Source organism: Crocuta crocuta, unplaced genomic scaffold (genome assembly GCF_008692635.1).
Source record: "Crocuta crocuta isolate KB4526 unplaced genomic scaffold, BGI_CrCroc_1.0 scaffold266, whole genome shotgun sequence".
Classification (NCBI taxonomy): Eukaryota; Metazoa; Chordata; class Mammalia; order Carnivora; family Hyaenidae; genus Crocuta; species Crocuta crocuta.
This window is the reverse complement of record NW_027531005.1, coordinates 7,078,579-7,090,674: the sequence shown is the minus strand read 5'-3', so window position 1 is coordinate 7,090,674 and position 12,096 is coordinate 7,078,579. Positions and strand designations below refer to the sequence as shown.

The 12,096-nt window shown below is 45.6% G+C and overlaps 1 protein-coding gene across 1 annotated transcript; it reads left to right on the top strand.

Annotated features, from left to right (window-relative positions):
* Positions 1–7,479: 7,479 nt before the first annotated feature.
* On the top strand, positions 7,480–9,715 carry HILPDA (hypoxia inducible lipid droplet associated). Its single transcript, XM_077770803.1, is given in 3 exon segments — positions 7,480–7,674; positions 8,802–9,020; positions 9,023–9,715. Coding segments are annotated over 2 exon segments (192 nt in total). The 5' UTR covers positions 7,480–7,674; positions 8,802–8,869; the 3' UTR covers positions 9,064–9,715.
* The last annotated feature ends 2,381 nt before the right edge of the window (positions 9,716–12,096 follow it).

Here is a 12,096-nt window from a genome sequence, read left to right as displayed (position 1 = left end):
GATATCATATTTGGGAAACCTTTGATTGTTAATTCATTTTAATTTTGCCTTTTAAAAAATCTTGAAGCAATATATTTTCTTTACCACATCTCAAATATTTTTAAGAGTCCTTGAAAAGTCTGTAGGTCCCTGGCACTGAGCCTATTGTGACTAATTAATTAAAGAAACTGCCTAATGAAAAACAGTGTCAGTGTTAGTATTTCAGAGTCCATACTGTCAGTCTCTCTCCATATTTATATATATTTATCATGGTTAATGTATATGGTCCATATAGTTTTGAATACTGATCTTTTCTACTCTGCATCGCTCATCCAGTAGTTCCCAGATGGGGCTTGTGGACAGAGGTCTATAGCGCCTTCCGGACTCACTCCTGCCCAAGCTGCAGCTTCTGGAACCACACGCCTCTGAGGTGGAAACAGATCGTTTCCCTCATCCCTACATTTCACAGAAGTGAAAAACTGAGGTCTGGAAAAGTAACTTGACCCAGGTCTGTGGGTAGTTAGCATCAGAACCACACTCAGAACTGAGGCCCCTAACCCGGGTAGGGGGTGAAGAAGCCTCTGTTTGCCTTGGGTGCCCTTTGCCCATCTTTCGAGACCAGCTCTACCTTCCTCGGCTCCACCTTCCTCTGGTGCCTTGCACTGCTCTAGCCTGCCCAATCACCCCCCACGCCCCATGGCTGCCGCTGCTCTTGACCCAATTTCCCCATCCAAACTTTGGCTGTTTTCCCCTCATTGCATATCCGCTGTTGTCAGTGTTGCACAAGCAATTAATTTGTAAAATGTGAGTTTAAAATTTTAACGTTTTTCCCTCTCATTGTAAAAGTAACTCATGTGCATGCAAGAGATTACCCCGGGGTAGGGGGTGGATCTCATAACTGTATCACCCAGCAACGTTCATTATTAAAATGATGTGCCACAAATACAAATACACGAAACCAATCATTGAGCAGCTGTTCCTTATTCACTCAACAAATATTTGCTGAGCACCTACTACATGCCCGGCAGTGCCCTGGATTTAGCATAGTAATTGACAAAAAAGTCCAGATCCTTGTCCTCAAGGAGCTACCTGCTAGTGAGGACAGATAGATGATCAACACATAAATATAAAACAGATTTGGTGGTATTGAGTACTATGAAGAAAAAATTAAGCAGAATAAGGGAGCTGGACAGGGTTGGGGGGGCCATGTTTTATATAGGACAATTAGGAAGGCCTCCCTGAGAAGTGACGTTTGAAGGAAGTCCAGAAGGAGGTGAGAGAGTGAGCCTTTCATTCATGCATCCATTTGTTCCATGAATATTTATTGAACATGATTCAGACACTAAGGATACAGTGGAGAATAAAAGAGATATTCCCCTCTGGGCCACTGGTCATCTCCTTCAGCACACCCGCTCCGCTCCACTCAGTGGTTTGAAGACTGAATTGTTCAAAAATGGAACAGGAAGCTGCCCTTAACATTTTAATGAAGACTTAAAATGCCTAAAACTAATCAATATCTCCCTTCCTCCCCAATAAGAAGACCCATTCAACTTTCTCTGCTCACCGTTCCCAACTTAAATGTTTACCATTTTTTAATGGTATTATCAAAAATGGTTTTTTTGGTTTTTCTTAACCTTTATATACATATATTTTTGAAATGACTTTGGACTTAAAGTTGCCAAGCAGTAGAAACACTTGCCATGTACTTCCCCAGCACCTTCGGATCTTGGGGGTCCACATTTCAATGGTCCCGCCAGCAGGTTCACATTGATGCAGCTGTAGCCACTAACGCTGGTGGGTTTCGTCCGTGGTCCTGCTGCTGTCTGTCCTGGGCAAGGACCTCTCCAATCTCACACGCTGCACTCTGTTGCCAGGTGTCCTACCCTCTTCTGCTCTGGAAAGGTGGTTTTGAGTAGTCATAATTTGTTCGGTTTTATCTGTATGTTTTCTCAATGTTTATTCACTCTTTCTTCTTGAATCTCACAATTTTTTCTAGGTTCAGTTTTCTTTTCAGGTACATGCTTGCAAGTTTCCTTAATAAGAGTCTATGGGGGTTCGTTCTGCTTTTTGCTTGCCATTTAAAGATGTCTTCAGTTTGCCTTCCTTTTTAAAGAGTGACAGCTGTATTAAGATCTAATTCACATGCCCAAATTCACCCCATTAAAGTGTACAATTCAGTGGTGTAGAGTATATTTACAGAGTTGTGTAACCAGCTCCACTGTCTAATTTTAGAACATTTTCATCATCCCAAGAAGAAAACCTGTGCCCATTAGCTGTCACTCTTTATTCCTCTCTCCCTCCAGCCCCTGGGCAACCACTAACCTACTTTCTATCTACGGAGATTTCCCCCTTATGGACATTTCATGTAAATGGAATCAAACAATACGTGTCCTTTTGTGTCTGGTTTCTTTCACTTAGCATAATGTTTTCAAGGTTCACCCATATTATCGCACGTATTAGTACTTAATTTTTATGGCTAAATAATATTCTATTGTATCACAGTTTGTTGACCTATTCATCAGTTGATGTCCATTTGGGTTGTTTCCACCTTTTTGGCTATTACGTATAATGAAATGAACATTTGCATATAAGTTTTTGTGTGAACCTGCCCTCAGTTGTCTTGGGTAGATACTTAAGTGTAGAATTGCTGGATAAAAGTAACTCTATGTTTAACTTCTTTGAGGAGCTACCAAACTGTTTTCCACAACAGCTGACCGCTTTACATTCCCAAGGCAATGTATAGGACTTCCACATCCCCACCCACACTTATTCTATTTTCTTTAAAAATGTATATATATATGGGTGCCTGGGTGGCTAAGTTGGTTAAGCACCTAACTTTGGCTCAGGTCATGATCTCACGGTTTGTGAGTTTATTTTATTTTTTATTTTTTTTAATGTTTCTTTATTTCTGAGAGAGAGAGAGAGCGTGAGCAAGGGAGGGTCAGAGAGAGAGGGACACAGAATCTGAAGCAGGCTCCAGGCTCTGAGCTAGCTGTCAGCACAGAGCCCGACGCGGGGCTCGAACCCACAAACCGTGAGATCATGACCTGAGCTGAAGTCGGACGCTTAACCGACTGAGCCACCCAGGCGCCCCTCATGGTTTATGAGTTTAAGCCCCGCAGTGGGCTCTCTGCTGTCAGTGTGGACTCTGCTTCAGATCCTCTGTCTCCCTTTCTCTCTGCCTCTCCCTTGTGAGCTCTTTCTCAAAAATAAATAAACATTAAAAAACATGTATATATGTGTGTAGGTATCATAGTGGGTAGGAGATGGTATCTCATTTTGTACATCCTATCTTGTGAGTCTGTTTTAACACAAACTGTAGCATACTATACACACACTATACACTTGGCTTCTTCCACTTAATATATGTGTACAAAACTGCTTATTCTTTTTGGTGACTTCACGGTGACCCACTGTATGAATGTGCAATCCCGGTCATTTACTAAACCAGTTCCTACTGACAGGCTGCTGTGTTTCTTTCTAACCTTCTCTATCATAAACAGTGCTGCAATGACTGCCTCTAAATACCCTGTTCTCCACATGCAGCAATTTGTCTGTAATGACCATTTCTAAAAGTGAAATTCTAGGTTAAAGGGCAAATGCATTCTTTTGTTTTTATAGCTATTACCGAATTGATTTCCATACGGTGTACCAATTTATACTCACCAGCAAGGCAAAGACATGTTCTTTAACTGGCCCCAGGATCATAGATCAAATTTGTGAAGATAGTGGAATCTTTGCACAGTACTCCTATGTAGCCTGACTGGAGTCACTTCTCTTGAGGGGTGTGGGATAAAAATAGGGTTCATAAGGAGCTTTTCTTGATTAGCAGTTCCCAAGAAGGAGGTAGAACATGAAGGGAGTTTGTCTTGGGGCCCTGTCTACCCTTCTTTGGTGGAACAATGGGGCCTTATTAAAGATGATGAGTAAGATAACCATTTGTTCCTATATTTCTTCAATCAACCAACATTTATTGAAAGCCCACTATGCGGTGTTAGGCACTAGGATGAAATGAAAACAAAATCAGACCAGATACCCCTTTCACTGATGCTTTCAGGCTTTTGAGAGGGAAGCAGACATTAATACAACTAAGGGTAAGGTAACAAATAGTGAGGGAAATGTGTATCATGCTATTGCAGCCTGTAGCAAGGGTCTGAGGGTCAGCAAAGAGTTCCCAGAGGAAATGTGTTTGAATTGAGATTTGAAGGATGAGTAAGTAAAAGACTAGCTGAAGGGAAGTTTCTTTTTTAGCTGATGGGAAAAGTGTGGTTAACAAATATAGTAGGGAGGCAATAATGGGAATTGTTGTTATGGGTATTCAGTTAAATAATAATATGTAATTCGTGTAGCCAAAAGCTTGGCACATGTCAGTTATTTGGTGAATGCTTACTTTGTTTCTAGCCTTCCATTTACTCATGGTGAACGTTACAATTCCAGATCCCCAAGCAAGGCCTTGCCACTCTAGATATGTTCTTACTTCATATTTCTCTACCTCCCAGTTTTCTCTCTTCCTCTATTTCTGGGCTCCCAAGCACTGAGGTACATTCATGACAGTCTGCTTTGGGAGCTAATTAGATTAATAGCCACCATTTAATGGGCCCTTAGTCTATGCTAAGTATTTTACATCCATTCTTTAATCTTGATAACAGTCTTATTAGGTTAGAACTATTATTACTCCCATTATATAAATGAAAAAACTGAGGCAAGCAGAGCCCGAAGACAATAACTAACAAATTACAGAGCAGGAATCACGCTTAAGTGTGACTAATTTCTAACCAATACACCTACAGCACCTGGGGCTGGTAGTTAGATTTTTTAGGTCTTATCAATCCAACAAGATGAGAGCTTGCTTAGGATAAGAATTGCCTCTTGGGGCACCTGGCTGGCTCAGTTGGTGGAGCAAGTGACTCTTGACCTCAGGGTTGTAAATTTGAGCTCCACGTTGGGCATAGGGATTACTTTTAAAGAAGAAATTGTCATGGAAACCAATTTGACAATAAATTATATTTAAAAAAAAAAACAAAAATGAAATTAAAAAGAATTTGCCTTGGGATTCCTGGGTGGCTCAGTCGGGTAAGCATCTGACTCTTGATTTTGGCTCAGTCCATGATCTCACTGTTCATGAGATCCAGCCCCGAGTAAGGCTCATGCTGAGCATGGAGACTGCTTGAGATTCTCTCTCCCTCTCTCTCTACCCCTCCCCTGCTGTTTCTCTCTCTCTCTGCCCCTACTCCACTCTCAAAATAAATAAACATGTTTCTTTTAAAAAAAAAGTCTGCCTCTAAATGGTTTAGGAAAACGATAGCCACTACTTATCTAGCATCTCTTATTTATTTATTTACATATTATTTTCCCTAATTTACAGATTAGGAAACTAAGGTTCAGATAGATTAATTAACTTGGCCAGTGTTGGAGACAGGACGAAAATCCTGATTTAGACATGCCAAAGATGACAGCCAATAATGTTTGTAGCTGATAGTTGGGAAGCACAGGGCTATCTATATTCCACCAAACCCTGGTTATCTTCAGCTGGCATAACATTCAAGCAATGACAGTGAATATGGAGGAGAAGGAAGTGTTGGAGAGGTGCCCATCTCTTCCTTCCTGCTATGTGAAAATAAAAATTTAAGGCTCACAGTAAGCAGATTCCAAAGGGTTACTGTGGAATTCCTGGGTTCGAGCACCAAACATAGGCTACTATGAACAAACCCCCTCTTTGGGAGTTTTGTGGTCAATGATACAGATAATGTTGACACTCATGGAATGTTTTCTAATTTATTTTAAGTTTATTTATTTATTTTTGAGAGAGAAAGAGAGAGCGCAGGGGAGGGGCAGAGAGAAAGGGGAAGAGAGAATCCCAAGCAGGCTCTGCACTGTCAGCACACAGCCCAATGTGGGGCTTGAACTCACAAACTGCGAGGTCATGACTTGAGCAGAAACCAAGAGTCCAATGCTTAGCGAACTGAGCCACCCAGGTGCCCCTCAAGCAATGCTTTCTGTGTGCCAGACACCATTCTTTGTGTGATGATTTCATTTACTTTCCAGGTGAGGGCTATTATCATATAACAACTGAGGAAACTGAAGTACAGCAAAGTTAAAGGATTTGCCCAAACACCCCAGCTAGCAAGCGACAGCTTTTGGGACATCTGGCACTGTGATTTTGAAGCTCCAGCGTCTTCTAACAGAGCAAGAGTCACTGGGTCCAGCCCAAAAGCAGACAGAACTTTTAGGAAAGACCAAAAATTCTTTCTAGCTAAATAGAAAATTTAGTTTCTAAGTGCCTGCCTGCCAGCACGTCTCAATCCCCAACTTTCTCCTTTCCCCACCCACTCCTGAAAAACCAGACTGTGAGCCCAGAAAGTAGGGGAAAGGTCACAGCTGGGATTTGGCTCCTCCCTTCCTGCTGTTTCCGTCCTTTTTCACTAAAAGGCAGAGCACAGCTCCCGGGTTCTTCCCCGTCCTGGGTCCTCCCCCGTCCAGCCCAGGCACTTGCCCCTGGCACGTGGAACCTCCAGTTCCACAGCTCTGTGGACCAGCCTAGAGTCACCGCCCGGGCGCTTTGACCCACTGCCCTCCTCTTCCTCCCCAGGAGGAAGGCAAGGAAACCACTGGCAGCCTTCTTACCGGAAGGTTCCTTACCAGGGGCCCGCTGACTCCCAGTGTCTTCCCAGGACTCTCTATTTTCCGAGATCCGCCTTTGGGTGCTCTCACAGTAGAACGTCTACATTTCTCTGGTTTTGCGGAGGGTGGGGGTGGGATTAGTAAGGCTTCCCAGCTCCCCCAGTCTGGGGATGAGACTGGACTGTCACCTCCTAGCTCTTTGGTTCAATCTGAAAGTATCTTTAAAAATCTAGTGCCCACATTTTAGGTGAAAGTGACAGCACATACACCAGGGCCAGCTGAGTGTTTCAGATTTTCTGACACATGACAAGCTTTCGTAGAAAGCAGAACTTAATACGATGCGAAAACGCCTCCTCATTCCAGTAATATCAATGGTAAATTAAACCTCAGGATTGGAATGGGGTGGGGGGTGGCCTGGTGCCTGGAACGTTGGTATTTCTAGAAAGTGAAAGTCAGCTCTTCAGTCCCTGGAATTTAAAATCNAACCCGGGGGGGCGGGGGGGGGGCTCTGATGCCTTCTGACAATCTGTGCTTTGCTGGAAGGTCTGGTGAAGAAGCCCTCCTCCGCAGACCGGTCTTCATCCAACCTGAGGGCCCTCGGATTGGGGCACTTCAGGTGTGTCTTTCAATCCATTTAGTATGGAGGTAAATGCGCTGATTCCTTCCAAAGCTTCCTGCAGCAGGAAAAAGCAGTCTAAGTTAACACACACGCTGATCTTACTGCTGACCTCAGTGACTCAGAACCCCAAGTTGTGTTCTTTCTGTAACAGGTCGGACCGAGAGCCCGGCCCCTGCACCCAGACCTCGGACCGCCCCCGCTCGGGGGCGGGGCCGCGGACGTGCTTCAGGGAGAGTGCGTGCTGCCCGAGTGCGCGTGCGCGGGCTCCGGGACCGGGATGTGGCTATAAGCGGGCGGCGTGGCAGGCCTCCCAGTGTCGGTTGCCGACGGCTGCGCTTTTGTCCTCCGAGAATCTTCCTGGTGGCGTTTTAGCTCTGTTCCGGGGCGGACTTCCTCGACTCCTCCACGACCCGCAGTTACCGCGAGCGGACGGCTCCTGGCGCTTGCTCCCCGAGGTGAGCGGCCCTGTGGGCTTCCGCGCCTTCGCGCCCCCGTTCCCCAGGCTGCGTGCCCCTCGGGCCACCTCGGGGTTCCGGCCTGCGGCTGCGCCGCCTGGAACCCGTGCCCCTTCCTCCGCCTGCACCCGGGTCCGGAGTCAGCCCCCCCAGCTCTGTTTTCAGGGGTGACCCTGTCTTACATGTGGCCCTCCCCATGCTCGCTACGCCTGGATTAGGTGTCCCAGGCCTGCTTTCCCAAAGAACCCTTCTTGTCACAGCATTTGGCGTGGTGTGTGGGGGTGTGTGTGGGGGTAACTGCCTATTGTCTTGCTTCGATCAGCCCCAGGAGGGCAGGGTTCATGCTGACGGCCCCCCCGCGTTGCTCTAGTACCTTGCAGAGTGCCTAACACACTGTAGATATTCAGGGTGTATTTGTTAAATAAGTGAACTTGATGGCTTTGACTGCCTTAGAATTATTTTGACGGCATCAAAAAATTTATGATTAACTGGATGGAACCCGACTGAGATGTGAGGGAGACCTCAAGGCAGGTTGCTTTCTCAAGGATATGTTCTTAACCTCCTCCCTCAGAAAGAGTCGGTTCTGGAAGATTTTTGGTCCCTCTGTGCGCTGAGTTGTGGCACAAGGATTGTGTGTTGCACCAGGCAAGAGAAGTAAAAGGCTTTGCTTTAGAAGAAGTGAAAGTTGCTTTTTGGTTTTTTTTAAGTTTATTTATTTTTGAGAGAGGGCGCCCACGCCAGTGGGGGAGGGGCAGAGGGGCAGGGAGAGAATCCCCAGCAGCCTCTGTGCTGTTGCATTTGTTGGCTGGAACCAACAAATCGTGAGATCATGTCCTGAACCTAAATCAAGAGTTGGGAAGCTTAACCCTGAGCCACCCAGGCGCCCTAGAAGATGTGAAAGTTTTAAGGAGTGCCCTTGAATTAGTCTACCAAGGAAGACTAGCTCTAGGGCCATGGAGTTTATAGTGTAAATATGCTGAGAGATTCTGTTGCAGAAGACCATCTGCTGGTCCCTATCTCCCTGCCTGGCTGAGCCTCACCCTGAACTCTATGGGAAGACAGAAGTCAGGGCCAGATGCATCCATATCCCAAAAGGCTGTAGGTTAACCTCTCCTCTCTTTCCTCAGCATCCAGAGGCCTGCCAGAAGCGGAATACAGCTTTACTTCTCTACAGAGGAGTGGGGTCCTTTCAGCCATGAAGCCTCTGTTGAACCTCTATCTCTTAGGTGTGGTGCTCACCCTGCTCTCCATTTTCGTGAGACTGATGGAGTCCCTGGGAGGCTTACTGGAGAGCCCGTTGCCTGGGAGCTCCTGGACTGCCAGAAGTCAGCCAGCCAGCACAGAGCCCCCGAGGGCCTTCCGCACCGTCCATCCAGAGGGGTGCGATAAGACCTCACTCCACCGGCTATAACCTTGGAACCCCAGGCAGGGTCCAGGCAGGAGCTGCACAGGCAGGCTCAGAACATCAGTGTTATCGAACTGTTTCCCAGGCCCTTGAAGGGCCTCTCCCCTCTGGATGCGCCTTGTCCTGGAAAAAGAGCCTGCCTGATGTGAATGGGTTGCCTGTGACTGCGAGGGAATGATGTCACTCTTCCCAGGGTCTGCTGTACCCTCTGGTGTCCTTGACAACATTTCTCTGACATCTCTTAGATAGGGGCTTGTGCTTCATGTTCCGCTGCCTGGAGATGGTGTCATCTTCATCCCTGCTTCCTCAGCATCTGCCAAGAGTTCCTTCGGACTTGGTGTCTTATGGTCAGTCTGTCTGGTGTCCAGCCTCCCTTCCCTGAGAGCTTGTCTGTGTGTGGACAACAGTTGAAGTGGTGTATGGGTTGGTGTATGGGAGGGGGATGATGAAATAGTGTCCAATTCTCATTGTTTCACATGTTAAATGTCCTTTCTCCAACACAGCATGAATTTGTGAATGAATATTGGTCTGAATGGGACAGTGGGATGACAAAGCCTGCTCAGGACGTGGCATTATGGCCACCATGTGGCTTAAGTGGATTTTTCTAGTGAAATAAAAGTTGAGTATATATTTCCACTTTGTGTCATGTTGACCTCTACCCTTGAAATTAGTGGTAGGGAAGGGTCTTAATTCTTAGACCTGGGGTTTGGCATCTTAAAAAGTTTGAAGCAGAAACTTAAAACACTTTGTTTAAAACGTAATGTAAATATACCTGAATTTGGAGGCCGGGGCAGTCACATCTGCCTCATATCAACAAGTTTTCTGATCGTGGGCCAAGAATACTCCAGTATTCTCTTGACTCTCAATTTCTTTCTTTTTTTTTTTTTCTAAATGTTTATTTACTTTTGAGAGAGAGACACAGAGTGCAAGTGGGGGAGAGGTAGAGTGAGAAGGAGACACAGAATCTGAAGCAGGATCCAGGCTCCAAGATGTCAGCACAGAGCCCGACGCGGGGCTCCAGCTCACAAAATGTGAGATCATGACCTGAGCTGAACTCGGACCCTTAATCGACTGAGCCACCCGGGTGCCCTGGCTCTCCATTTCTAAAGAAAAAGAAAAATGACTATTCTAGCACCCTCACCTCTGTCTCTGGGGGAAGGAGACTATCAGTCCAGTAGGCTCTGGTTTTTTCCTTCTGCATTGCTCAAGCAATGAGGGCTCAACTCTGATTGTTCTCCAAGTCAGTTGGCAAAATGCCCGCGCCTACGACAGTTGTTTCTGCTCACTCCCAGATCTATGCAGCGTGGCTTTTACACAGAAATGGAGGGCTTTTTTTTTTNAAAAATGGGGGGTTTTTTTTTTTTTTTTTTTTTTGCTTGTATCCACCACTCCTGCATCCCTTACTCCATGTTCAAGTGCATTCACTCCTCTGCCCCTGGTAATATAGATCCATTCACACCCTTGATTTGTGTTTTACGTAAGGTAAGTTCGATTTACTTTTGCCCAAGGGTAAGACTGGAGTATGCTGTTCTCTGCTGAACCACTTTTGCTTCCTAGGTTGTTCTTAAACTTAGGTGCCACCCTCTAGAAGCCAGTGGTTTGGACATCACTTCTATTTATTGCACCGTGGCGGTCATTAGTGCCATTTACCAAGTATTTCCAGCTTACCACCTTCTGGGCAACATAGTATGATTAGGCTCCCTGACCCTTGGTGGACGGCTGGGCTTATGTGACTTGTCTCTCGGTAGCACAGTACAATCAAACCTGTGGTTGGTTTTTTTATCTCTGATCTCAGACACTTTCATGTGCAGTAGTTTTCCTAGACATATTTCTTAAATTTGATATATTTTTCTCATGTCTCCACCTCATTTGATGTATTTCAAACTTTAAGCAGGAGAGCTGCACCTTAAGTCTCTTCCCCAAGCAGATGAACTGAAATGGTTTACAGGGTGCCACAACCTTTGTGAGGTCTTTGCTCTAAGACGGTTGGACCTACTTGAGGTTTTAACAGTGAATATGATGGCCGTACCACTGTTTCGGTCTTTCTATGAGTAGGGTGGCCTGCTGTCCCTGTTTTCCTGGCAGAGGGAGTTTCTGGGGTGTAGCACTCAGAGTTAACACTGGGACAGGTCTAGGTAAACCTGGTTGTCAGTTAGATGGGTAAGAGAAGTCAATCCATCATCCTACCTGAAAAACCGGAGTTCAAAATGGCGTTTGTCATTTCAATTTTTTTTTTTTTATGTTTTATTTATTTCTAGGAGAGAGAGAGAGACAGTGTGAGCAGGGGAGGGTCAGAGAGAGAGGGAGTGACAGACTGAAACAGGCTCCAGGCTCTGAGCTGGCAGTCAGCACAGAGCCCGACGCAGGGCTCGAACCCACGAACCGCGAGATCATGACCTAAGTGAAAGTCGGACGCTTAACCGACTAAGCAACCCAGGTGCCCCAGCGTTTGTCATTTCAAACATTTCTTGGTTTTATCTGTTAGCCAGTTAGGGATAAGAAGCCACTGTGTCTGTGAACCTTGCAGGCCCACCACTGATTTCTGTAGTGTCTCTGCATCCCTTGTGTTGCTTGCAAAATGGCCAGTTCGGGTCTTGTCTGAGCTAATTCTGTACTTTGTCGATGGTAACCAACAGTCTCCAATTCAGGCTGCTAAAATTCTGTTTTCTGACTTTTTCTTCTTAGCTAGATTAGATTATGTGTGACAGAATTTAAGTTACTGCAGGCAACAGTTTTACCAAATACTTTGCTACTGCATAACATGAGCTGCCATCTTGCCATCTTTCAATAAGACCTTTTTGCTACCCTCCAAGTAAGTTAATGCCACACATATTAAGGCTTTTTTTTTAATTTTTTTAAAATGTTTTATTTATTTCTGAGAGAGAGAGAGAGACAGCACAAGGAGGGGAGGGTCAGAGAGAGAGGGAGACACAGAATCTGAAACAGGCTCCAGGCTCTGAGCTAGCTGTTAGCACAGAGCCTGATGCGGGGCTCGAACCCACAAACCGCAAGATCAT